The 25,748-nt window shown below is 42.4% G+C and overlaps 1 protein-coding gene across 10 annotated transcripts in view; it reads left to right on the top strand.

Moving 5' to 3' along the window:
* The first annotated feature begins 10,138 nt into the window (after positions 1-10,138).
* SIK3 (SIK family kinase 3) overlaps positions 10,139-25,748 on the top strand; it is a 265,973-nt gene continuing 250,363 nt past the window's right edge. For all 10 annotated transcript variants that reach the window (XM_060399704.1, XM_027979227.2, XM_027979225.2 and 7 more), the window contains exon 1: positions 10,139-10,433. In XM_060399704.1, the coding sequence (XP_060255687.1) occupies positions 10,161-10,433 (273 nt within the window). In that variant the 5' untranslated portion in view covers positions 10,139-10,160. The remainder of the gene's footprint in view (positions 10,434-25,748) is intronic.

Below are 25,748 nucleotides of genomic sequence, written 5' to 3'. Positions count from 1 at the left end.
GCAAGAAGCCTCCAGGAGGGTCAATCAGCAGTCATATCTTTTTGATGACCTCCTCCAACATATAGAGTATTATGTAAACACATGGTAGCTGAGCATAATTCAGCCCACGAGACTACCTCCAAATGAAACAACCCTTGGGGTCTATCAACAAGGGATAGACAGAAGCAAGCAGACATTGTTACTGCCACCGAATCAGCTGCGCTTTTTATAACCATGAGGGAGTCTTCCGGGACTTTAGGGCAAGTTTGCCAGTTTTCTCAAGAATCAGCAGGCTCAGCTGCGTGGCCCGTTTCAATCATTGCCTATGAAGTGGGTTTTTCTTTTTTTAATCTTTGAGGACTCTTTGTTTTTTATGGTGGGTTATTTTGGGGGGCTTTATTTATTTATTTCTTTATGGCTGTGCTGGGTGTTCGCTGCTGCGTGTGGGCTTTCTCTAGAGTGGTGAGTGGGGGCTCCTCTCTGGTTGTGGTGCTCAGGCTTCTCATTGTGGTGGCTTGTTGCAGAGCACGTGCTCGAGAGTCCAGGCTCAGTAGTTCCGGTGCACAGGCTTGGTGGTTCCGTGGCATGCAGAGTCCTCCTGGACCAGGGATCAAACCTGTGTTCCCTGCATTGCCAGGCTGATTCTTAGCCACTGGACCACTAAGGAAGTCTTCTTTGAGAGCTCTTGTTCATAGCAGAGATGAATGGAAATGGACATTTTATTTCTTTCTCCTGTGAAAGTCTCCCTCCCTGAGTTATTTCTCATACAATCCTTTCCCCAGCAGTGTGTGTTCTTTATAGAAATAAAACTGACTCTGAATCTGGATTCTACAGCTCAGAGAGTAGTTCAGACTAACCCTTCCCACTGGCTTCCCTGGAAGCAGCTCTTCTTACAGAGAGACCTTGGTGATTGCATGAAGAGCTTGAGTCCACCCCCCACCCCTCTTTATTGAACTCCTTTTAGCGGGTCACTATTGGTAGAGAATTTCTTCCAGTTGAGTTTTCCTTTAATAAAAAAAAAATTAACACCTTTATTGAGGTATAATTGACATACCATGAAATTAGCCTATTGAAAGTGTACAATGTGTGGGTTTTTAGAATATTCTCAGACTTGTGCACCCATCATCACAACCTACGTTTCGACTATTTTCATCACCCTAAAGGGGAATGCTGCATCTAGTGGTAACCATCCTCCATTCCTCTCCCTGGCCTGATGTGGCCAGCCCTAGTCAACCACTGCTCTTCTTTCTGTCCCTATTGATTTGCCTGTTCTGCACACTTATATGAAATACGTATATGGAATCATACAATATGTGACTTTTTGTCTTGCATTTCTTTCGTTAAATGTCTGTCTAAGTATTTCATTCCTCTGGATGCTATTATAAATGGGCCTGTTATCTTAATTTCATTTTCAGAATTTTCATTGCTGGCGTATGAAAATCTAATTGATTTCTGTACATTTTTCTTGGAGCTTGCAGCCTTGCTCAACTCATTAGATCAGACGGTTTTCTAGTGGATTCCCTAGGATTTTCTATACACAAGATCATGTTATCTGCAAACTGAGGTAGTTTTACTTCTTCCTTTCCAATTTGGATGCCTTTTATTTCTTTTTTTCTTGCTTAATTACCCTTTCTGAAACCTCTGGTACACAAGGTTAAAAGAAGTAGAAAGAGGGGACAGGAGCATTTTAAAAAGGCTTTATTTTCCCTGGAAACGTGGTTACAAGGCGACTTGTTAGACGTCTTGTTATTTGCATCTTATTATTTGTTATAACAGTAGTGAAAAAATAGAATCAATAGCATCCCACTTGTCCTGGCGACAAGATTAAACTACCTCTTTGAAGAAACTATTTTTAACTCTTATGCAGTCTTGGGGTCATGATTTAATGATAGTTTGGACTCTTTCATCTTTCCTTTCTCTTGTATCGAGGTCCAAACGAGATCTTTGCCAGCTACCCCTTCCCATGCCCTTCTCCCAGCTTTCTGTTTCCTGGCAGGCACAGAGTCCTATGTGCTCAAGTTTCTGGAGGGTGCTTGATGGCTCAGCAAACCCTTCACTTTTCTTTTGGCTTCTTAAGAAGCGCCTTGGGATCGTCACATTTCTGCAAGATAAACTGCTCAGAACAAACTTAGATTTTGGATGGCAGCCCTAGAGAACCAGTTATGTTTGCCTGAATGCTCAGAATAGAGAATACACACTTTTGGATAAAACTTTCCTGTCTTTCTCTTGCTTTACTTTTGCCAGCATATGCTGAGTGCTACAAGGTACCAGTACTGTATTAGATTCTGGACATGTTGAAATAAAGTGCTGAAGAAATGCTCTGCACATACAGAAGTCCTTGGCCTCAAGGAATCCACAATTAGTGGGGAGGCATTAATTTATTTAAGAAATAACTACTGAGCATTTATGATATCCCAGGCACAGTGTTAAGACCTGGATAGTGGTGAACTAAACAAATATGTTCCTGCCTATCTGGGGATTGTTATCTAATTAGACACCCATTCATGTAAAGTAAGTTAGATTGTTAAAAAACGCTACAATAGATTAATAATAATTTTAGCAATTATTCATAGAACACCAATTATCACTATTGCAAGGTTTTTTGTTTTTGTTTTTTTATGGCTGTGCTGGGTCTTTGTTGTCTCGAGGGCTTTCTCTAGGTGCAGTGAGCAGGGGCTACTCTTCATTACGGTGTGCTGGCTTCTCTTTGCAGTGGCTTCTTTTGTGGTGGAGCCGGGCTCTAGGGCACGTGGGATTCAGCAGTTGCTGCACATGGGTTCAGTAGTTGCAATTCCTGGGCTCCAGAGCACAGGTTCAGTAGTTGCGGCACACAGGTTTAGTTGTGCTGAGGCGTGTGGGATCTTCCCAGACTAGGGATCCAACCTGTGTCTCCTATGTTGACAGGCAGTTTCTTAACCATTGAACCACCAGGGAAGTCCCCTCTATAAGATTTTAAATGAATTTTAGAAGAAAAAAATGCCACTTGGAATACGTTTTCTTTCTCAGTGAGCTCCTACAGTGTTCTCAAAGAGTGCTTGCATTCTGCAGAAAGCTTGGGAATACACACAATTTCTCAAGTAGACTGTTGTGTAGCAATGGTATAAATATTTTAGTATTTTACTTACATATATACTTTAAATTTTAGAAGGAAAAACCATTAGTATTTTAAAAAAACAAACAAACAAACAGACCATAGACACTGGGATACTCTAAAGTTTGGGAAACTTGATTTGGAGATCAAAAGGCCTGGATTTGCTTCCAGATTCACCACGTCCTAGCTGTGTGAGCCAGTCATCAGACTGGTCAAGTAAACTGATCATCTGTAAAGTGGGATAATAACTACTTTATGAAGTGGTGAGACGGTTGTCATTGGACACGTAGGTTTCCACCGTAAACACAGATAGTCCAACTTCCAGAGACTGAACTGTACGTGCTTAGTCAACCAACTAAAACATTTAAAACTATAATTTTCTCTTTTTAACTCTGAAGTTAATCCATTTTTTGAAACCCTAATTCTATTCTCAATCCTCCTAATCTTGTGAAAGTGATTTGGAAAGCAGCATGTTATTATTTATATGCTTTTAGTGCTGCAAGGGAGAAAATTAATACTTGAATGCATATTATGTACAGACTTTAATCCAGGTCCCTCTATGTATGTATGTATTTATTTTTAAAAATTATTTGTTTATTTGGCTGTGCCGGGTCTTTAGTTGCAGCATGTGATATCATTTAGCTGTGGCATGTGGGGTCTAGTTCCCTGACCAGGAATCAAACTCTGGCCTCCCTGCGTTGGGAGCTTAGAGTCTTAGCCTCTGGACCACCAGGGAAGTTTCCCTCTATGTATTTATGATAGTTGATTCTCCTAAAAACCCCATAAATTAGGAGTGATTTTCCACGAAAGGAAACTGAGGCTCAGAGATGAGTCTGTAAATGGAAAAGCCCTTCGGAAAACTTAGGTCTAACTGTCTAAGCGTGGTCTACCCCTTGCTCTTTTCACTCATTGTTCCAGGCTGCCCTTTAAAAAAGTCAAAGGAGTATAAAATTATTTTGAAAATAAGAACCAACAGAAATAATTTCACCCTTAATAAGTAATCTTTTAAAACGCCATGAGGACTCTGAGGATAATTGGAGACATCGTTGGGTGGCATAAAACCGCAGTTGTGGGCTGTTATCCCAGCCCAAAGTACCACTGTAACTTTAGCCCACTGTACTTTCTATTTGGCCGCAAAGACACCCAGCTTCCTGGAGCCAGCTTCCATTTGGATTCCAACTTCCTGGCTCCTGCTGTGGGTTTGTGGTTTTCAACTGCCTGCAGTTGAAACAGAAAGGACTAGAAGGCTGTAGTGGCATGAGGGAGTCCTGCTAGGCATCATGTAGTTTAGAACTTTGACCAGCAGGTGTCTCTGCAGACAAGGGAAAGGGTTTCTTTCGGGTTTAAAGATGAAGATGGATGAAGATTTCTAGTTTAATTGAAGAAAATTGTGGTGGAGATGAAGCAAACAAAGGTGGGTCAGCTACCTATAGAAATCAATCCCAATAGTACAAGTTTTTCTTAGCCAGTATCTGGAAAGGCTGGTAGAAAACTTAAGCAAACCCCAATTATAATGTAGGGAAACTGCAATAAAAGCTATGTCTCTTGCACCACTGTTTTCCAAAACAATGCAAGTCTGTTTGAAGGTAAGCACTAAAAACTCAGAGGCAATTCCCAAGGCAGGTGCAGCAGAGAGGATGGTCTCTTAGGGGAGATGTGAAGATGAAGGGAAAGGGACTTCCTGGAGGCCCAGTGGTTAAGACTCCATGCTCCCCATGCAGGGAGCCTGCGCTCCATCCCTGGTAAGGGAACTAGATCCCACATACTGCAACTAAGAAAGAGCCTGCATGCTGCAACTTAAGATCATGTTCTGTAACCAAGACCTGGCACAGCCAAATAAATAAATATATTTTTTTTTTTTAAAGAATAAGGAAAAAGAGGAAAGATGCAATTCTGTCAGTTTAGAACTAGGGAAATAAAGAACTTCTGTCTGAGATAGACCTTGGAAGCACACGTTTATTTTCTATGAAATATGGTGAATTCCTAGATTTGAGATACACTTCTATATTCAAGGAGGAAAACAGGATCCACATAACGCCAAAATCTTAATGTTTGTTGAATATCACACTTTTCACTTGAGAGAAACAAATCATTAAACACTTCTTTCTAAATTAGTGTAAATATTTGGGAGTTGATTATAGGGTAACTAAGTGTAACTTGCATTAAGGAGCATATCCTTTTGTAAAAAAAAGTTGTTCTGAGTGAACTCTTTTTCTCTACTAAATATGTTTTTCCAGTGATTTTCCTTATAAAACAACAGGTGTATTTACCCAAGGAAAATATTGATCCCAAATGATAATATAGTCACATCTGAGAATGCAGAAAATCTTTTAAAAAAGTCATCTTTATTTAATAATAACCTAAAAATGCTTAAATTGTATCCTAGAACATATGCAAAGTAGTAAGGGTAATTTTTTTGTTTCATTTAGCTCAAATGGTTCCATTAAGAAGAAAAATGTGAGCAAGCTGAACAGAAAATCCTAGATCGAAAGCTTATTAGCTGTTCTCAAGACCCCTCCCCAGGACATTTTACAGCAGGAGAATATGTACTTATTTTGCTCAGACCTGTTTCTGGGCATCCAGAGGAAGCGCTTGGACATAACTGGGTTGGTCTGGGACAGGAAAGGCAAGGTAAGAGTCACGTAGCTGAGGTGGTAACTCAGAGCACTGCCGTGATGGAGAGAAGACACACGTTCAGCGCTCCTGGAGAACCAGGGCACACTGAACGTCTCTACAAAGTGCACACCACAGTGCCCGGCTTTCTATGTGATGGCAGAATTATAGATTATAAACTGGTGAAGAGGGACTTCCCTGGTGGTCCAGTGGCTTACTTAGGCTGTGCTCCCAGTGCAGGGAACCGGGTTCCATCCTTGGTCAGGGAACTAGATCCCACAGGCCACAACTAAAGAGTCCACGTGCTACAACTAAGACCTGGCATGGCCAAATACGTAAATAAATATTTTTAAAAATTGGCTAACAATTGCCTTGTTTGGCAATATGTGACATGCAAACATTGCACAATGTTGCCTTTTGGCCCACAGAATTTCTGAATAATACTTCGCTTCTTTCCGAGCGGTAATGAGCTGAGACAATGAAAAGCGAGGGCTTAGATTTTCTTCAAGGTCCTGATACTTCTGAGACTCTAGAGCTATGAGGTGAGGCTGCAGTTTCCTTCTGGGTTGCTGGTAAATTGCTCTGCAGATAGGCTCAGAGGGACTTTAAAATCATAAAAGTGAAAGTGAAAGTCACTCAGTTGTGTTTGACTGTTTGCAACCCAATGGACTATACAGTCCATGGAATTCTCCAGGCCAGAATACTGGGGTGGGTAGCCTTTCCCTCCTGCAGGTGATCTTCCCAATCCAGGGACAGAACCCAAAAGAGTTAATATATTCCCTCCCAAGGCTTATATCACTCCCCCCTCAGACCTTGAGTCCTCAGAGGTTTCGCATTGCTTCCAGAAGTTCCTAAGGGCCTATCCTATCCATCAAGAATGCCTTGGCTTGCCCTTTTCAAGTTTTAGAAACAAAACACAATGATATTATGAAGGAAATGTCTCACTTTCATCTTTGAGTCTATTTTTCACTTTTGCAGAAAAGAGTGCATTGGTTATGGAGGTGAATTGGGAGCCAGGTGGTGGAGTTTCTGCCTTCACCCTGGACTGCAGGGCTCCAAGAATTTCAGCCCCCAAGCCACCTCTCTGAATCTGCAGCAGGGCAGGAACACACTTTCCCACCCATTTTCTAGGGCAGCAAAACACTGGTACAATAAGCAGTGAATCTCTTCACAGATCTACTTGCAAGTGAAGCAGACGTCAATCAGTTTTGCAATCTGCTATTTTAAAAAAAATCTATTTTTTAAAAATATTTTTATTTATTTATTTGGCAGTGCCAGGTCTTAGCTATGGCACATGGGATCGAACCCAGGCCCTATGCATTGGGAGCATGGAGTCTTAGCCACTGGACCACCAGGGAAATCCCTGTCATTCTTTATTGATATGATCTGGTGCCTGCTCTGTCCTTTTCTCCAGAACTCTCAAGTCTTCTTCTCCCATGGGTCTAAACTGAGTTTGGGGAGGAAGCTGCTTTCCCTGCAAGCTACTGCATTTTCCTACTAGCTGCTTTCCTAGAGCTACTAGTTATAATTAGTGGGGGAGGATCTCTGTTTCAGAGGTAAATTGCCTGGGGTTGAATCCTAATTCTGGGACTCACTTTCTAGCTCTATGACGGTGGTCAACTCCCTTAATCCTTCAGTGCCTCATTTTCCTTATCTGCAAAATGGGGATAATAACATATCCTGTCTCAAGGGGTTGTTGAGGATTAAGTTCATTTAAGTAAAACTGCTTAGCATAGTGCCCGGCAAATGGTTGTTATTGACTGTGAGTGGACTTTCCGGATGGCGCTAGTGATAAAGATTCTTCCTGCCAATGCAAGAGACATAAAAGATGTGGGTTTGATTTCTGGGTTGGGAAGAACCCCTGGAGGAGGGAATGGCAACTCATTCCAGTATTCTTGCGCGGAAAATTCCACGGACAGAGGAGTCTGGCGGGCTATATAGTTCGTGGGGTCGTAAAGAGTTGGATACTACTGAGCAACTGAACTACACACTGACTGTTTTTCTCCCCAGACTTAACTCAGTCTTGGTATTCAATAAAGAATTATTAAATGCATACATTTAAACAGTTTTCCTTTTTCCCTGATGATCTTCGTTGATCATTCCCCTCCCTAATTTTCTATATTCTTCTTACCAAAGACTCTTCGGGGAAATCTCGAGCAAGTCTTTGTCCAAGTCTCAATGGGGCACAGTTACTGGCCTTTATCCATACAGGCAAAGAGGGGAAAATCACTTAACACACAGTGTACACAGTCTGGCCATTATTAGAGACAAGAGTTATCTGCCTCTTTCCCTGGGGAGTTAGACCAATGCTCCATTTTCTAGTTTCTCCCCAGAGGCGTCTTTGTTTTCGACACCCTTCAGGGAGCAGCAAAAGCTGCTGTGCTTGATGTTCAAACGATCTCTACGAGTAAAGGAAAAGCTGTTAGGCTGATGGTTTCAGTGCTGCTCCTGTAACCCTCAGAGCAAAAGATTTTTTCCCCCCTTGCTTTATTTCTCATGAGTTTCCTGTTGAGACCCTCCTCTTCCTTTCCTTAGGGAAGATAGTAGAACTAGGACCCTTGGGCCCAGCACCAAAGTTAATGTACAGTTCCTGTTAGAGGCAGGTGAGTAGGTCGAAATGGTAAAAGAGGCTGGCTGCACACCATCATTTATCTGGGATTGAATGAGCTCAACCAATGAAAGGTCTTAACCAGTGCCAGAAGCTGAGGACCACTTCATCCTTATCCTCATTTGCTAGTAAAGAAGCCAATTAGTGTTAATTGTGTTGGCAATTTGGAACAGCCACCAGGGGATTGATTCAAGGCAATTGTGGAATGACCTCCCTGTCCTGTCCTAGTCCCAGCGATTACTCACAGTCACTTGAGGAATCAGAGAGCTAATAAATATCTTTCGGTCCGAGAGAGTAAACAGGTGCTCTGCTTCTCACACATTCACAGTGCACTGGGTGTCAGTTTTCAGTATTGTACCTGTAGTGACCTGACAACACAGTTCTGCCATTGAGAGAGACATAGATACAGAGGAATCAGGATTGGAAAGTGGGATACATTTCAACACTGGCCTGTTCATGGCCTTTTCTCCTCCCCACTTGCCACGCCAGTATGTGTGCAAGCTCGGCTGTGTCCGACTTTTTGTGATCCTTTGAATATAGCCCACCAAGCTCCTCTGTCCACAGGATTTCCCAGGCAAGAATACTGAAATAGGTTGCCATTTCCTTCTCCAGGGGATCTTCCCTATCCAAGGATCGAACCATATCTCCCAAGTCTCCTGCTTTGCAGGCAGATTCTTTACCCCTGAACCACTGAGGAAGCCCTTGCCTGCCCAGAACATCTTGTTATTGATAGCCAAGTAGCCTACCTCTCCCCAGCCTTACCTGAAGCTGCTAAAGCCAATCTACTTAATAGAGGGAGGAGAGAAAGGAGGGGGGAGCTGGTGAGGGCTCCGGAGGATGCAGAAAAGCAGATAACAGAGAAGAGAAAAGGGATGTGAGATTTATTGTTGGAATTTGATTTGATCACCTTTAATGTCCTTGGAGAGTCGCTGGTAGGGGTGGAATTTTTATTTTATTATTTACTTATTTATTTTGCCCAACAGACCGATCGTCCTTAACCATGAGGTGACTCACTGGACAATGCGCACATTGCTTCACCAGGGTTTTACAAGTGACAGAAATAGGATGCAGGCACTTTTTGACAATGATCTAGCTATAGAATTGTTCAGAGAAGGGGTGGGAGGAAGGAAAATGACGTCCCTGCTCTGGCCCTCACCCACCCAATGACTGAAATGCGTGTTTGGGCTGGTTTCTCCGCCCTTGGACACGCAAATCTTACTTTCCCTATTTTCTACATTCGGTGACAATTAGATTGGTTGTACCAGGTTGTAAGAGGAAGGAATTTTACTGAAGAATTCCCTTGCCTCGCTACCGACTTGGTTACAGTAGCTTCAGTAGTGTAGCTGTTCCTGCCTTTGGGGCCTCAAGGGCTAAAGTGGGACAGTGCTAATATTTTTGATGAGGAGGAAATACTTTGCTTTAAAGGAGGCTGGGTGACTGCCGAACTGGGACAGAGGTCACAGTAGGGGGTGACATTAGCAGTTCCTGGGAGGATCGAGGGCAGGTTTTGGGTCAGGCACAAGCACCCCCCGACTTGGGCAACGCTGCAATGGCTTGGAACTGGCTGGCACACTTGCGGTACCCACTGTCTCCTCCCCGGAGGGGGGCACCCGGGAGCCGGCGCGGGAGGAACCCGGCCCACGCGGGAAGGTCGAGCTAGCCGGTGAGGTCATGGTTGCTATGGCTCCGGGCAGTGACGCGCGTCGGCACGTGACGACAGGTTGCCATGGCTCCCGGCCCCGGCGGCGCGGGCGCTCCGCCTCCTGGAGTGACGTCCGCCGCCCCCCCACCTCTTTTCCCGCCCCCCCCCGCCCCCTCTCCCCCCCCGGCCGGCTCCCCGCGGCCCCGGAGGTTTCACTGCACAACAAGATGGCGGCGGCGGCGGCGAGCGGAGCTGGCGGGGCTGCCGGGGCCGGAGCGGGGGGAGCCGGGCCGGCCGGCCGCCTGCTGCCTCCGCCCGCCCCGGGACCCCCGGCCGCCCCCGCTGCTGTCCCCCCGGCGGCTGGCCCGCCGCGTCCCCCAGCCCCGGCCTCCCGCGGGCCGGTGCCTGCCCGCATCGGCTACTACGAGATCGACCGCACCATCGGCAAGGGCAACTTCGCGGTGGTCAAGCGGGCCACGCACCTCGTCACTAAGGCCAAGGTAGTGGCGCGGCGGGACCGGGGGGCGGCGGGGCTGCGCGGCCCGGGACCGTCCGAGTGTGGCGGGGGAAAGGGAGCCCCGCGACACCGAGGTGGAGGGGTCGGCGCCGCGAGCGGGGCTCGGGAGTGCGTTGGGGACCGGGGAAGCGGGTAGGGGGTTATCGGGCAAGAGTGAGGAGAGGGAGAGCAGGAGGCGGGGGGCACCGGGGGGCCCGGGAGAGGGTAACTGCACAGCGGAGGAGGCGCAGAGCAGCCACCGAGCGCCGGGACCTGGGGAACTAGGGAGCCGGGGATGGGCGGGGGGCTCCCCGGGCTGTGCGGAGGGTCGTAGCAGGGGTGATGAGAAAGAAGACATTTGGAACTCTCCCGGAGCCAGGAGACAGTAAGCTAAAAAGCCTTCGAAACCAGAAATTAGGAAATCCTGCGGGAATGAGGGCAGGGGGATAGGAAACGTGGACCAGGAGGATGGGGGAAACAAGGGTGAAACTGACACAGGTGGGCTTTTGAGGGGAAGAAGGATGGCTGGGGTCTTGAGAGGGGGTACAAGGTACTGCGAGGTATGAGGGACCTGGTACCTTATGACAGCAGCACCAGTCAGCATTTGGTCTCCCAAGACTTCTAAATGGTGGGAATGAGAGACAGAGGACAGACAAGATTATTGGAGGAGGCGATGAAAAAAATGGGGAAATTAAGGAGGAAAAAAATTACTTTGCTTTTCCACAGGAAAGGCGTCAGGGAACAGAGACCCAGGGGTACCCCTGCTTTGTGTTGGCCCTAGGTAATCAGGGGTTAAACAATTTGGGAGAGCTGGATTGCTGGTTATATTTAGTTGTTGGAGGGTCCAGAACCATACAGTTTACAGAACCCAGGGTGGGCTGTCATTGGTGAGGAGGGGGCCTGGAGACTGGGGAGGTGTGTGAAGAATCTGGACACTCATTGGGCCCTTTGGTTCCCAAGGGATTTGTGGAGCAGTGGTGGTGAAATTGGCAAGGTCAATTAGGAAGCCATATCGTACACGTTTAAAATTTTACCTACAAAATTCGTTTTTGGAGGAAATACGGTTAGTTCTTTCCTGTGGCCTTCTTCATTGGGAGTCTTGACATCGAAGACACCAGGAGGAACTGCTTGGTTTGGATAGGACTCCCAGAACCCATTTATACTTCAGATTTCTTTCTTTGCTCCATCTCTCACTTGAATGAACACTTTCGGTGAAGTCATTCATTATATTTAAAACTGCAATTTGTGTTTCCCTCAGCTCGATGAAGAACCCTTACAGCTGCTGCTGCTTCCTACCAAAGCCACATCAATTCCCCTCACCTCCTCAGCCCAGTCTTTGGTCCTTGTTTTCGCTTGTATGGCAATCTCTTATTTTCAGAAGGCAGTGACTTATCTCTGCCTTCTCTCCCTCTCACTACCCGAAGTTCCTTTTTCCCTCTTTTCTGTCAGACTCTAAAGGGCCCTTCTTACCAGGGTTGTGGGGTGGGTGGGTGGCTGTGGAAAATTGATTGGTCAGTTTCACTTCCTCTTGGGGGGGCCCCCTTCAGCCTTTTTTTTTTTTTCTCCAGTTTTTATCAGAGGGCCTCAAGTCTGCAGGTCTGAGCTGAATGAGATACCAGAGTCCAAGGTTTCCTGATGATACCCTCAGACCCTGACACGGAGTAGGCTGAACTAAGACTCTGGTGCATCCCTGTCCCTCCGAGTGTTTCCTATTGTGTTTACAGTTAGCCCAGACAAATTTATGTTTACAAACAGCTCTAATTGTTCCAGCCTCATTCCTTGTTTTGGTATTTCCCTTTCCACACCCTCCCCCTCCCACCTAAGTAATCACTTGGGCTTCTGTGATTATTTTGCTCTGACCTCTGGGGGATGGACTCTGTGAACTTAATTGGCTGCCTGGTTTATGGTATCTATGATTTAAAGAATTCTGTATCGCCCAGCCCTTGGATACACCAAAATAATGATTAAAAAAATCTGGGACAGAGGGTTCAATGTTTTTGTAAATGTAATTGCAAACAGTTGATTCTTGGCTTTATACATAATGGAGACATTTCTATCTTCAGTAGTCAGCAAAGCCGGTGGCTAATTATGGCTGGTCTGCCCGCTTTCTAATTTTCCAGTGTGTGTGTGTGTCTAAGTTTTTCTCTAAGTTGTTGGTATCCTTTAGGACTGCAGCATTTTAAACATCAGCTTGTTTATAAACGGGTGTCACTGTTTATGTTGGTTTTTATCTTTGATCATTTGTGGTCAGCAGTTATGCAATTCCTATGTATGGAAATATTCAAAATCTTGAATGAGGCTGAAATGGCTTGGACAATGAGTTGCATGTGTGACGGGACCACACCAGCACTCATTTGTGTTTCTGTAGCAGTGTGCAATTTCCTAGTTACAGGCACCCTCTCTTTCGCTGCTTAAATTACTCTGCCGACACTCGTGAAGCTTAATTCACAAGGAGTTGTCATGTGCTCTGGGTAAATGATGAACATATTTTGGCCTGCTTCTTGCTTATCTGAGTCCACTTTGGAAAGGTTTCTCAGATGCTTGCAGCTCAGATGTGTCTAACAACTGTTGACATACGGTGTGATGGCCTATTAAGGCCAGGGTTGGGTTATATAATGGCGAGGAAGGTGCCTGGGTATTGGCAGCTGCAGAAGCTGCTGTTCAGTTACTCAGGTAGAGAGATTTTCTCCTGTGCACTGCAGCGTCTATCTTACTTCTGCAGTCAGGTAACTTGGGACCAAAGAGAGTCACCTATTTTCACCTATTTTTTTTCCCTCTTCTGTTTTCAGAATGTATCTTTTTGTTCATTTGTTCATTTTGTCTTTAGAGGTATGTGATTTTTTTTTTTTTTTTTCCCTTTATGCTCCCTGTCAGCCACTGAATGGTCTGGGTTTTTCGTATAACCATCAGACTCAGGTAATTCAGATGATATTTGTGTTGGTTGAAAGAGGTTAGGTAGTAGGTGTTTTCTGAACATTAGAGAAATATTTATGGTCATCTTTTCTTACACACACTACCTCTTCCACAGACTAAGAGGCTAAAGTAAACTTTATTTTTTGACCAAGCTACCATGCTCCGTCCAACAATAAGTGGTAAAGCTGGCCCTTTCCCAAATTTTGTTAACTCTCTAACCTCCTAGATCAGGACCCTGGGATGAATAAAACAAGTAGAGAACGGGAAATATTTTCCTGTCCTGTTGTTGGTGACTTTTGCAGCACGGCATTCATGAGCTCAGACTTAATATTGGCAGCACTGCAGTGCTTACAGCGCCACTGCAGAGCCGTTACCAGGAGAGAATGTGCGTCTGTGACATACTTTGGTCAGCAGCTCACCCTGGCTGTCTTTGTCCCACCTTCTTTGAGTTCCCTTTTGTGGAGGAGCCTCGGTTTGAGATTCTCCGGTCCTCTTCTTTTGGTAGGACACTATGAAATATTTAGAAGATTAAAAAAAAAAAGACTTTCTACTGTCAGTTGTTTATAGTGGGTTGCCTGTGCCTAATTATACCTTCACTGGCTGGATGAATGGGAACAAAGAGTAGGTATATTTTGTATGCATTAAAAAGAAAGTATTCATGACTATAAAAGCCATTGGTCAGATACTTTAAAACTGCATTTTAATAAGTGTACATCACTTGCGTGTTTATTGGTTTGTGGGAAGAACTTGAGCTTTGGATGGGACTGGCTGGGTTTGGATCTTCTGCTACTTAATGGGCTTCCCTGGTGGCGCAGAGGTTAAAGCATCTGCCTGCAAGGTGGGAGACCCGGGTTCCATCCCTGGGTCAGGAAGATCCCCTGGAGAAGGAAATGACAACCCACTCCAGTATTCTTGCCTGGAGAATCCCATGGTTGGAGGAGCCTGGTAGGTTACTGTAATTTAACCTGTCTGTGCTTAGATTTCTTCATGTATAAAATGCGATGACAATAGTATCAATACTTTGCTCACAAATTAGGGTGTTATGAAGATTAAATAAAATAACATATGTGAAACTTTGAGAAACAAATGAGCCTGGCACCTAGTAGGCATGTGGTAGATGTCATCACCGTCTTCATCATCACCATCAGATACTGTTGGAACAAAGATGAGTAACATATAGTTCCCTTTGTTTGCTCTTTACCCCTTTTGGAACAGTTCATGAGTGCACGTGTCATTTGTTTTGTGTAGGTAGATGTTATCCTGATGATGTGATTTCAGGGTAAAAAAAATAGTTTGCTATTATTTCAGGTGCCTCTTTGAGAGAGTAGATTTAATTCCTGTGGACTTCGGGCTAATTTCGTGAAATTGACATTTAAAACATAATTTCCCATTAAATTTTTCAAACACTTATGAGACTTGTCTAATGAAAACTGTGACTAATACTGGCTTTTATTTGGTTTGCCTTGAATACTCAGGGTGTTTGTATAGCTACACTTTGTCACATTGGTGACAGAGCAGAGTTTGCAGTGTTTTCTCCAGAGAACTCCTAAAATTTCATGGAGAGTGTGAAGAAATATTCCTACAAGCCTAAGGACACATTTGCACTTGGGTGCAGAGTGTGCTGCTTAGAAGGCCAAGGTCAGGATTCTTAACTTTAGATATTACGCAGAGAAAACATTTTGCCCCATGACCCCATTCCAAATACTGATCAGCCAGGACACATTTGTGTGCCTTGCGGTTTAGCGCACTCATTTCCATGAGAAGAACAACTCAAAGCGGGCTAATAGTATTGTTTTTACTCTAAGGATGATACTTGTGCTCGTTAGAAGGCTGAAAACAAGATTCATGAGTAAATAGAAAAGAGAATTATGTCAAAAAGAAATTGAAATTAAAGATGAATATTAGTTACATTTGAAGGAGAATAGTTCCATCTCTGGATAATCTAGAAATGACTGTTAAAAGATGACTTACTTCATTTTGATAGAGATTTGTTGAAACTTTGTGAAGAGCTAAGAATGATTTGGACTAGTTTCTCCAGAGTCAGAATACCAGCATTCCACTTTCAGCATCAAAGCTGTTTAACATTTTGACTTTGGTGCCAGCTCCCTAGAAAGTCAGAGATCTGGCTCAAGCCAGAGGTGCCCAGACTAGTTATTTCTGTGCCAGAAGTGCTGTTTTCATTTTCCAGGCATCAGTCTGGCTAATGTTTTCTAGTTCGTGGCATAAAAGAGAACAAAATGGATGCTCTGGAATGAAAAAGATATGCGTTCTTTCTACCAGTGTCTCTGTAAGTCTAAAAAACACCTAAAACCTCTCTGCATAGTAATGGAACTTTTCTGTTATCCATTCATTCATTCAGCAGGTATTTACTGAATGCAAATTTTGTGCCAGGTTCTACTCTGGCTCTTGAATACCCCATGAATGAGAGAGAAAAAAGCTGTTGCCTTCTTGGAACTTATTTTCTAATGGGAGGAGACAGATGAGAAGCATGTAAACAAATAACTTTATATGGTGACAAATACTATGAAAAAAGTAAATGGGCTAGAGAGTGTCTGGGGCAGGGTGCTGCTTCAGATCGAGTGTCAGGGAAGGCCTTTCCAGGGTGGTGATATTTGAGCTGATCACCTGAATAATGAGAAAGAGCCAGCTTGGGAAGATTAGGAAGAAGGATTGGCAGGTGCAGTGGCGTTTGGGTAGAAATGAACTTGGTTTGTCTAAAGTTTAGGCTCAAGGTCAGGATGCCTAAGAGCTTAGTCAGTGACAGAAGGGATGGTGAGGACTTGAGATCAGAAGGTTAGATAGGGGCCAGATCATACGGGTCTTACAGGCCATTTTATGGAATTGGGTAGGAAATAAGGGATTGACCTCAGGGGATATCAAGGCAGAGCACTGACGTTATCTAACTTATGTCTTAAAAACCTCATTTTGGATATTTTCTGGCTTAAGGTAAAACAGCTTCTCCTGATTCATTTCTTCAGATAGGGGAGGTGTTAAATTTTAACAACTTCTGTTCTTTCACACTATAAGAGAATGGCATACATTTAACATACAAAGTAAACATGATCAGCTAACAAATAGTTGTCGATTTGGGGAGCACTAAAAAAGATCTTAGAGATGTTCTATTCCAACTCTTTTTTTCAGAGTCTGGAAAGATGAAATTAACAGAAATTTAGAATCTCAGACTTTGCTCAGCCAGTAAAGAATCCACCTGCCGTGCAGGAGACACAGGAGATGTGGGTTCAGTTCCTGGTCAGGGAGCTGGGATCCCACATACCTCACAACCAGTAGACATAGAAACAGTATTGTAACAAATTCAGTAAAGACTTAACAAATGCTGGAGAAGTGAAAAGAGAGTAAAGAAGCACAGAAAAAGCATAAACACAGTCTGCCTTATATAGTTTTCTTTTGCCGCTATATCTAGCTCACACCCAGGGAATATGAGTAATTATACTTTTGCTGTGTTGGGTTGGTCTGGTCTGTCTTTGAAGGTACCTTTCTTAGATGGACTCTCTATTTACCAGATCACTACCAGTTTCCAGGGGATGGTGCCATCTTATAACTCATGAAGAGAACTAGTTACCAGGATACATACATTGATGATATAGGTGAGGCAAAGAGGACCCTTTATGTAGAGCTGCCCTTACATGGTTCTAATTTCTGATCCGAAAGCGCTGGCCTGTTCCACATGTGAATGATCTCACCCATCAGGTGAGTCCCTGCCTTCTCCTTTCTAACAGTGAGCAGACTGGTCCCTTCTGGCATAATAGTATAGTCATACTGTCTATGGATAACTGATAACATCTAGAGGATGAAAATTAGATACACTCTCATGGACTTTTGTTCCAAGGTAATAAATACTTGTTAAATAAATGGCTTTGGCAGTGTCTTTGAGAAGCCCTCAATGGTTTTGGATGTATTAGCTTGAAAGAGTTTCTTTTGGATCTATTTAGAGTTAAAAATTCCGTCAGCTGAGGACAAAACTGTTGGATGAACTGTGGTATAGTTATGTTAGGAACATATTTCTGTTTAGGAGGTATGTGATCCACGGTAGACCAGGAATCTTTAGCCACACTGGTAAGTATTTCATCTCAGAATTTACTGTCTCAGAGACTTAGGAATCAGATTGCAAATACTCAGCCTCGTTTCCCAGAAACTGAAAAGGAAGGAGACTCAAACCCATTGCCTGTTTAAGCTCCACTGTGTAGGCTGGGCTCACTCAGTTGGATACTTTTGGCCAGTTATCTTAAACTATATTTAGGTTTTGGTTTGGAATTTCTGAGAAATCCTCAAATTTCTGCCTAGTTTCAGCTAGTTTCAGTCTGTACTTACCAGTAGTATGCTTTACTTCTCTTTGCTCTCTGCAGAAAACTTGAATGCAAAATTTTAGGCTACCTTAGCACATTTCTTGAGACTTAAGTTTTGGAGAAGAAGATTTTCATTTAATTCATTCCATCCATCCAGCCAATAAACTTTTGAAAAATTGTTTATCAAAAACTAGGAATGAATGATATATGGCACAAAATTCAAAAGGTGCAGGCTTGTATGTAGCGAAGTTGTCTTCCTGCCACCCCAGTGCCTCATGCACACAGTGTTGTTAGTTTTGTGGCTAATATTTATTAAGGGCTTCTCTCGATCAGTCCAAATGCTAGGTGCTCTTTGTTTTCTGGCAGTGTTGCCACATGCTTGAAATTTCTAAAAATCATTTTACTTAAAAATTAAAAGAAGAAAATACCTAACTTTTAGGGCTTGTTAGGAGGCACACACACTGTGATAACTGAATGTCACCTCCATGAGGGGGGCAGGCATTTTAAGTTGCTGTTTGCTGCTGTATGTCCAGTGCCTACTATGATGCTGGTAAATATTCATTTAGGGAATAAATGTAAGGATTAAAAAAAAGAGAGAGATCTGACTTAATTTTTTTAATACTCTTAATGCATCTTCGAGTTTTATTACTGAAATTTTCTATCTCCAATTAAGATGTTAAAGGAAAGTAATTTTCTACTTTTTTCTCACAAATCTCTAGGTAAAGAGATTTTACCACCTTTCTGGGCAAGTTATTTTTGGCATATTTCAAACTTTCATTATTAATAAGTTCAGTATAATTTCACTAAATCCTGCAATTTAAATTCAAGTCCCTTATTTTGAGGGGGAAGTTCTTTCATACCCAGGCTCCCCGTGGGTTGCTGCCTTGAGAAGGTCCCATGGGTGCAGTCAGTGTAGTCAGCCAGCGCCTTGTTTTTCCTCTTCTGCCTTGGAGCTTTTCTTTGCAGACCCACCTGTCTGTCTTCTACTGCTGGCATTTCCTGAAGTAACTTCATACTGTTTGCTGGGGCTCCCACTTGTTCTTTATACTAAGTGATCTGATTAAAGCAACTAGTATTTTTCTGTCCCTGGTCCTTAATTTCAGGGAGTCACTTTTATTGGGCCTTACCTTTAATGAATTAATTCAAGTAGTATTTAAAAAAATAAATTTATTTATTTTGAATTGAAGGACAGTTGCTTCACTACGTTGTGTTGGCCTCTGCCGTGCGTCACCGCTGGGCTTCCCTGATAGCTCAGCTGGTAAAGAATCCACCTGCAATGTAGGAGACCCCGGTTTGTTTCCTGGGTTGGGAAGATCCACTGGAGAAGGGATCAGCTACCCCCTCTAGTATTCTTGGGCTCCCCTTGTGGCTCAGCTGGTAAAGAATCCGCCTGTCATGTGGGAGACTTGAGTTCGCTCCCTGGTTTGGGAAGATCCCCTGGAGAAGGGAAAGGCTTCCCACTCCAGTATTCTGGCCTAGAGAATTCCATGGACTGTATAAGTCCATGGGGTCACAAAGAGTTGGACATGACTGAGCGACTTTCAAAATACATCAACATGAGTCAGCCATTGATATATATATGTCCCCTCCCTTTTGAACCTCCCTCCCAGCTCCCATCCCTTCCCATCGCTGTGGGTTGTCACAGAGCCCTGGTTTGAGTTCCCTGAGTCATACAGCAAATTCCCATTTGTTATCTGTTTTACATATGGGAGTGTATCCGCACCTTTGTCCCACCCTCTCCTTCCTCCCCGCTGCCCGTGTCCATAAGACTTTTCTCTATGTCTGCTTCTCCATGGCTGCCCTGCAGATGGGTTCATCCATATAGTCTTCCTAGATTCCATATATATGCATTAATATATGATGTTTGTAGTATTTTTTGTGTTATCTATAGGCAAAAAGTAGCAACTACTGATACTAGAAGACAGGAGGATAAGTGTTATTCTTCTCGGAGTGGGCAAAGTGTTCAGTTAAAGGAACAGTTGAATGCTTGCAGCTCAGACCTGATAGAGGTGGGCTACAAGAGGTCTGGAGTGTAAATTGTCTTATTTCAACCCAATTGCTTATTATTACGGGCTCTCTTCTACCACCTTGCTCTATTTTTTTTCCAGTTATAATTGGGGAAACTTATAAAGAAGCAGAAGGAAAAAAATCACCCATCATCCTGTCACCCACAGGCAATAGTTATTAATTTTTTGCAGTATATAATTAGGATCATACTGATACTCTATTTTATTCCTCCCCCTTATCATTATAGATATTTTCTCATCATTCGAAACTATTTGTAAACATCAGTTTTAATGGATGTGTACTTTGCCATTGTATCGTTGTGGTCGTTCAGTCTCTCAGTTGTGTCCAACTCTTTTCGACCTCATGGACTGCAGCACACCAGGCTTCCCTGTCCTTCACCATCTCCTGGAATTTGCTCAAACTCATGTCCATTGAGTTGATGATGTCATCCAACCATCTCATCCTCTGTCACTCCCTCCTCCTGCTGCTCTCAATCTTTCCCAGCATCAGGGTCTTTACCCGTGAGTCGGCTCTTTGCATCAAGTGGCCAAAGTATTGGAGCTTCTTCAGCTTCAGCATCAGTCCTTCCAGTGAGTCTTCTCTAGTACCACAGTTTGAAAGCATCAGTTCTTCAGTGCTCAGCCTTCTTTGTGGTCCAGTTCCCACATCCGTACATGACTACTGGAAAAACCACAGCTTTGACTAGAAGGACCTTTGTATACGGACCTTTGCCATTGTACGATCGCTGTTATTTTTTGACCTTTTTCATATTTTAAGGTTCTTCCCAGTTTTTCACTGTTAGAAATTTGCTGTGGTGACCATTTTTGTGTATGAATCTTTGATGCATTTCTGCTTTTTGCTCAAGATAGATCGTTGGATGTGAAATTATTGGTGAGAGAATACACATGCTTTTAAGACACCTGATACGTATACTGGCACATTGCTTTCCAGAAAGGCTGAGCCAGGGTTAGCCCACCAGAAGTTTTTTTTTCTTTATTGTCTCCTCTTCTGCATTTGTTTTCTTGGAAGGCAGGGCTGTTACTCCCTGCTGCACCTGTAAACCTTGGGCGATAGATGAAGAGGGCTGGAGCTACTGCCTGGTTGGTGTTCTGAACCAGACCTGGCTGAGGAAGGAAAAAGTGTGACTCTAATCTTTTAAGTTGTTTTTTGTGAATCATCATTCTCTCCTGATCTTTCACAAAGAGGTATAAACTTAAATTGGAGGAGCTGTTGAAGGCAAGAAGAAAGGTTGATGAGAAACAGATTCTGATTACCTGAATCTTTGATTTTTAAATAACTTTTTTGGTAGACCAGAGGGATAATTTCTGAGATTGATGAAAATTGTAAATTGCTCCTCTTTTTTTTTTTTTTTTAATGGTAAGAAGCTGATAAAGGAAATTATAAAGGAAATAATTATGTGAATAAATGTGGTGATGCACCAGTCTTATTATGTCTGGATTTGTTGTACTTACTGTATTTTATGTGTTATTTAAGAGGTTTTCAATGGTAATTGGGCCATATGGACTATTGTTCTTACAGTGTTTGGGTGTACCCACTGCTGTATTTTGGGCATCTGACAATATGCCCTTTTATTTCCAATAGAAGGCCTTTAATACAATAAGTTTGGGTTATGATTTTCTTAATTAGGGGAAAGAAATGAATGAAGCAGAGAAGTCAGAAATAATGATACATATATACTTTTAATATTTTATTTTAATTTAAAATATAAATATGCATTAATCCACTAGTCTTTTTAAAAAAGTGTTCATTATGGAAAATTTCAAATGTAAGCAAAAGTAAAAAGAATCATATGATGAACCCCTCATTAACCTACCACCCACTAAAAGCAGTTAATCACCTCATGGTCAGTCTTTCGCACATATCACTTCCAGCCTCTCTTTTCTCCCTAGTTTATTTTGAAGCAATTCCCAGAATCTTATTTCATCTGTAAATGTTTTGGCATGTATCTCTAAATAGAAGAGGATTCTTTTTCAAAAAAACATAACCCTAGTACTATAATCCTACCTAAAACAATTAACGATAATTCCCTGATGTCATTAAGTATCAAATTAGTGTTAAAATTTCTCTGATTGTCATATATATACAATAGCAACCCACTCCAGTATTCTTGCCTGGAAAATCTCATGGACAGAGGAACCTGGTTAGGCTACAGTCCATGGGGTTGCAAAGAGTCGGACACGACTGAGCGACTTCACTATATACACACACATTTGGTTTTTTTTCTTTGTTAACAGTACTTGTTTATTTGAATCAGGGTCTAAATAAAGTCCATACTTTATAATTGATTGATGTCCCTTAAGTTTTATATTTTTAAAAAGAATTATTTATTTTACTTTATAGATTTCCCCTCTTTTATTTTTGCAGTTTGTCTAAGAAACATGTTTGCTAATCTTTTGCGTAGGCCTTTCTCTGTATATTGATATCTTGATTAGAGTTCTGCCATCTTATTTGTGTTAAACATACCCATAGTTCATCATTTATGATTTCCAGTTTTGTTTTGCTTGTTAAAAGCAGAGTAGCAATTTAAAGGCATTTTGTGAAGCATTTTGAACATATACTCTTTCTTGAGTTTTTGATTCTCTCTCCCTCTTGTCCCCATCTTTTACATTTGTTGCACTTAAAAAAAACAAGGTAATGCTCAAAATCCTTCAAGCTAGGCTTTGACAGTACGTGAACTGAGAACTTCCGGATGTACAAGCTGGATTTAGAAAGGGCAGAGGAACCAGAGATCAAATTGCCAAGATCTGTTGGCTCATAGAAAAGGCAAGAGAGTTCCAGAAAAACATCTGCTTCTGCTTCATTGACTACGCTAAAGCCTATGACTGTGTGGATCACAACAAACTGGAAAATTCTTAAAGAGATGGGAATACCAGAGCACCTTACCTGCCTTTTGAGAAACCTGTATGCAGCTCAAGAAGCAACAACTAGACATGGAACGAACAATGGACTGGTTCAAAATTGGGAAAGGAGTACATCAAGGCTGTGTATCTTCTATTTAACTTCTATGTGGAGTACATAGTGTGAATTGCCGGGATGGATGAATCACAACCTGGAATCAAGATTACCAGGAGAAATGTCAACAGCTTCAGATATGCAGATGACACCACTCTAATGACAGAAAGTGAAAAGGAACTAAAGAGCCTCTTGATGAATGTGAAAGAGGAGAATGAAAAAGCTGGCTTAAAACTCAACATTCAAGAAACAAAGATTATGGCATCCGGTCCTATCACTTCATGACTAAGAAATGGGGAAACAATGGAAAAAGTGACAGACTTTATTTTCTGAACTCCAGAATCTCTGCAGATGGTGACTGCAGCCATGAAATTAAAAGATGTTTTCTCCTTGGAAGAAAAGCTATGACAAACCTAGACAGTGTATTAAAAAGCAGAGACATCACTTTACTGATAAGGGACCAGGTAGTCAAAGCTATGATTTTTCCAGTAGTCATGTACAGATGTGAGAGTTGAACCATAAAGAAGGCTGAGTGTTGAAGAATTGATGCTTTTGAACTGTGGTGCTGGAGAAGACTCGTGAGAGTCCCTTGGAGAGCAAGGAGATCAAACCAGTCAATCCTAAAGGGATTCAACCCTGAATATTCATTGAAAGGATTGATGCTGAAGCTCTAGTACTTTGGCCACCTGATGTAAAGAGCTGATTTATTGGAAAAGACCGTGATGCTGGGGAAGATTGAGAACAGAAGGAAGCGACAGAGGATGAGATGGTTGGATGGCATCATCGACTTAATGGAGTTAGAGCAAACTCCGAGAGACAGTGAAGGGCAGGGAAGCCTGCTGTGTTGCAGTCCATGGAGTTGCAAAGAGTTGGACATGACTTAGCAACTGAACATCCATGCATCCACATGTAATGTGACTTTACCAAGTCATTTTAAACATTCAGCCTAATTTTCAAAGAAGCATGTCTTTTTTTTCTCCTGGGTTTCTCATCAGTTTATATAGCTAATTAAATTGCATAGCTGTAATAACAAGAGCAACTGGTATAAATAGATTTGGGAAAAAAACAATTAATTCTTGGTAAGCATGCAACCTAATGGATGGGAGCAGGAAAAATATCCAGGATTAGAATGAGTGGCTATTAATTTGAGTCTGGTTTGCATTGCTGGGGCTTGTTATTTTACAGAGGGAAGGGGAAGCATCAGTTATTTTTTTCAGGTTGGTTGAGAGATGGTGGTGGGTTAAGAGAGCTTCTATACAAATTTTATAATTATAAATGAGCCAAATTGTTAGAAATCTGAGGACAAGATATTTTATAGAATCTTTTATTTATAGTGTATTCTGCAGCATGGTATTTTTGTCCACTTGTGTTAAGAGTTTGCATAAACTGGACTGAATCTGACTATGGGCCAGCGATGTTAAAAATTTGGTGAGGAAACAGCCAAAACTTTGTCGTTTGAAAGCTTTGTATCTGTTCGCTGCCAGTGTAGTGTTCCATGGAACAAGCTGACATTTTCATGTAGTCGGTTGTTTTCTGTTCCTGGCGAGAGAAATCTTGGTTCATGTACCACGGGAACAAGATTGTTATTGTGGAAGGCAGGCTCAGAGCTGTTTCTTGTTAGGATTAGTTGGGCACCTGCAGGATTTCTTCTTTCTTTCTGCTTCCTGCCTCCTGTTGTCCTTTCCGTCAGAATGTTCTAATGTTGCATAAGCAATGTTCTGACAATAGATGATTTTTTTTTTTTTTTTGGTAGCTCATTTTTCTTTTTTTAAACCCTTGAAATAATGTTTTTAGAGATGGTATGTTCTTGGCTTACTTTCCATTTCTACATCAACAGTGATATTGTTATTCTTGTCAAATGGGGCAGTTGTATTCCAGCAATGATCTTTGTGTCCAAGTCAGCTGCAGAGAGACCCTGTTCATTATACCTAAATATCTTATATGTGTATAGTAATTCGGGGAGGTAATTCAAATTTCAGATGATACTTTCGGATCTCTGTATAGGATTTTATAGCCCCTCTGCCCGCCCCCCACCCCTCGAATAAAACTTGTTTGAAGCATTGTTACTCACTAACCTCTTTGACATATGCAGAAGAGTGGCCGGTGATTTCAGCCTCTCGTGCCTCTTCTGATCTCATTTTCCTTCTTCCTTTTCAGCCAGCAGCTGCATCCCGTGCCCTGCTCTAATTGAGCTCCTAGTAAAAGGGGCGCTGTTATACTGAGTCACAACCTCTTCTATCAGTGGCTGTTAGATTTTTTTAGGCCAAGAACCCATTTTGGAGTCACATTAAAATTTGAAAGCAACATTTCAGTTGTGTGACCTAACCTTCTCTTCCTTTCCTTATGCTAGTAGCAGCATTTTCTGCTTTTCCCACTCTTCGGGGGAACCTTTTTGGCCAGTCAGTTGCAGTAAGGACGCTGCCCACTGCTCCGGGAGTCAGCCCGTGTGTTTCCAGTTTCAGGTTTTACTAGCTCGGCAGTTTTCTTTCGGCACATCACTTAACCTCATGGGGCTTCCACTTTCTTTTTAATGTATCTATGTTTTCTATGGCTTTATTGAGGTATAATTCACACGCTGTACAGTTCACCCAGTTCATTGCTTTTAGCCTATTCACAAAGTTGTGTAACCATCATCACAAGCCATTCTAGAACATGTTCATTCCCCTTAGAAGAAGCCACCCATTAGTAGTCACTGTTCATGTCTTCAACCTCTCTCCCCGTGCTCTAATCAATCACTAATCAGTTTCTATAGATTTTCCCATTCTGGACATGTCATAGAAATAGAATCTTATCACATATGGCCTTTTGTGTCTAGCTGCTTTCATATAACATGTCTTCAAGTTTCATCTATGTTGTAGCATATGTCAGAATTTCCTTCCTTTTTATGGCTGAATGATATTCCATTGTACAAATATATTGCATTCTGTACATTCATGAATTGATGGCATTTGCATTTTTCCACTTTTTGACTAATATGAACAGTGCTGTTATGAACATCTGTGTACAAATTTTTGTGTGGACATATGTTTTCATTTCTCTTGGACATATATGCCCAAGAAGTGGAATTTCTGCATCATAAACATTCCATGTTTATCTTTTTGAGGAATTGCCAAACTGTTTTC

The sequence above is a fragment of the Ovis aries genome, chromosome 15, assembly GCF_016772045.2.
Source record: "Ovis aries strain OAR_USU_Benz2616 breed Rambouillet chromosome 15, ARS-UI_Ramb_v3.0, whole genome shotgun sequence".
NCBI classification, from domain to species: Eukaryota; Metazoa; Chordata; class Mammalia; order Artiodactyla; family Bovidae; genus Ovis; species Ovis aries.
The sequence above is the reverse complement of the archived record's forward strand: the minus strand, read 5'-3'. Positions and strand labels throughout refer to the sequence as shown.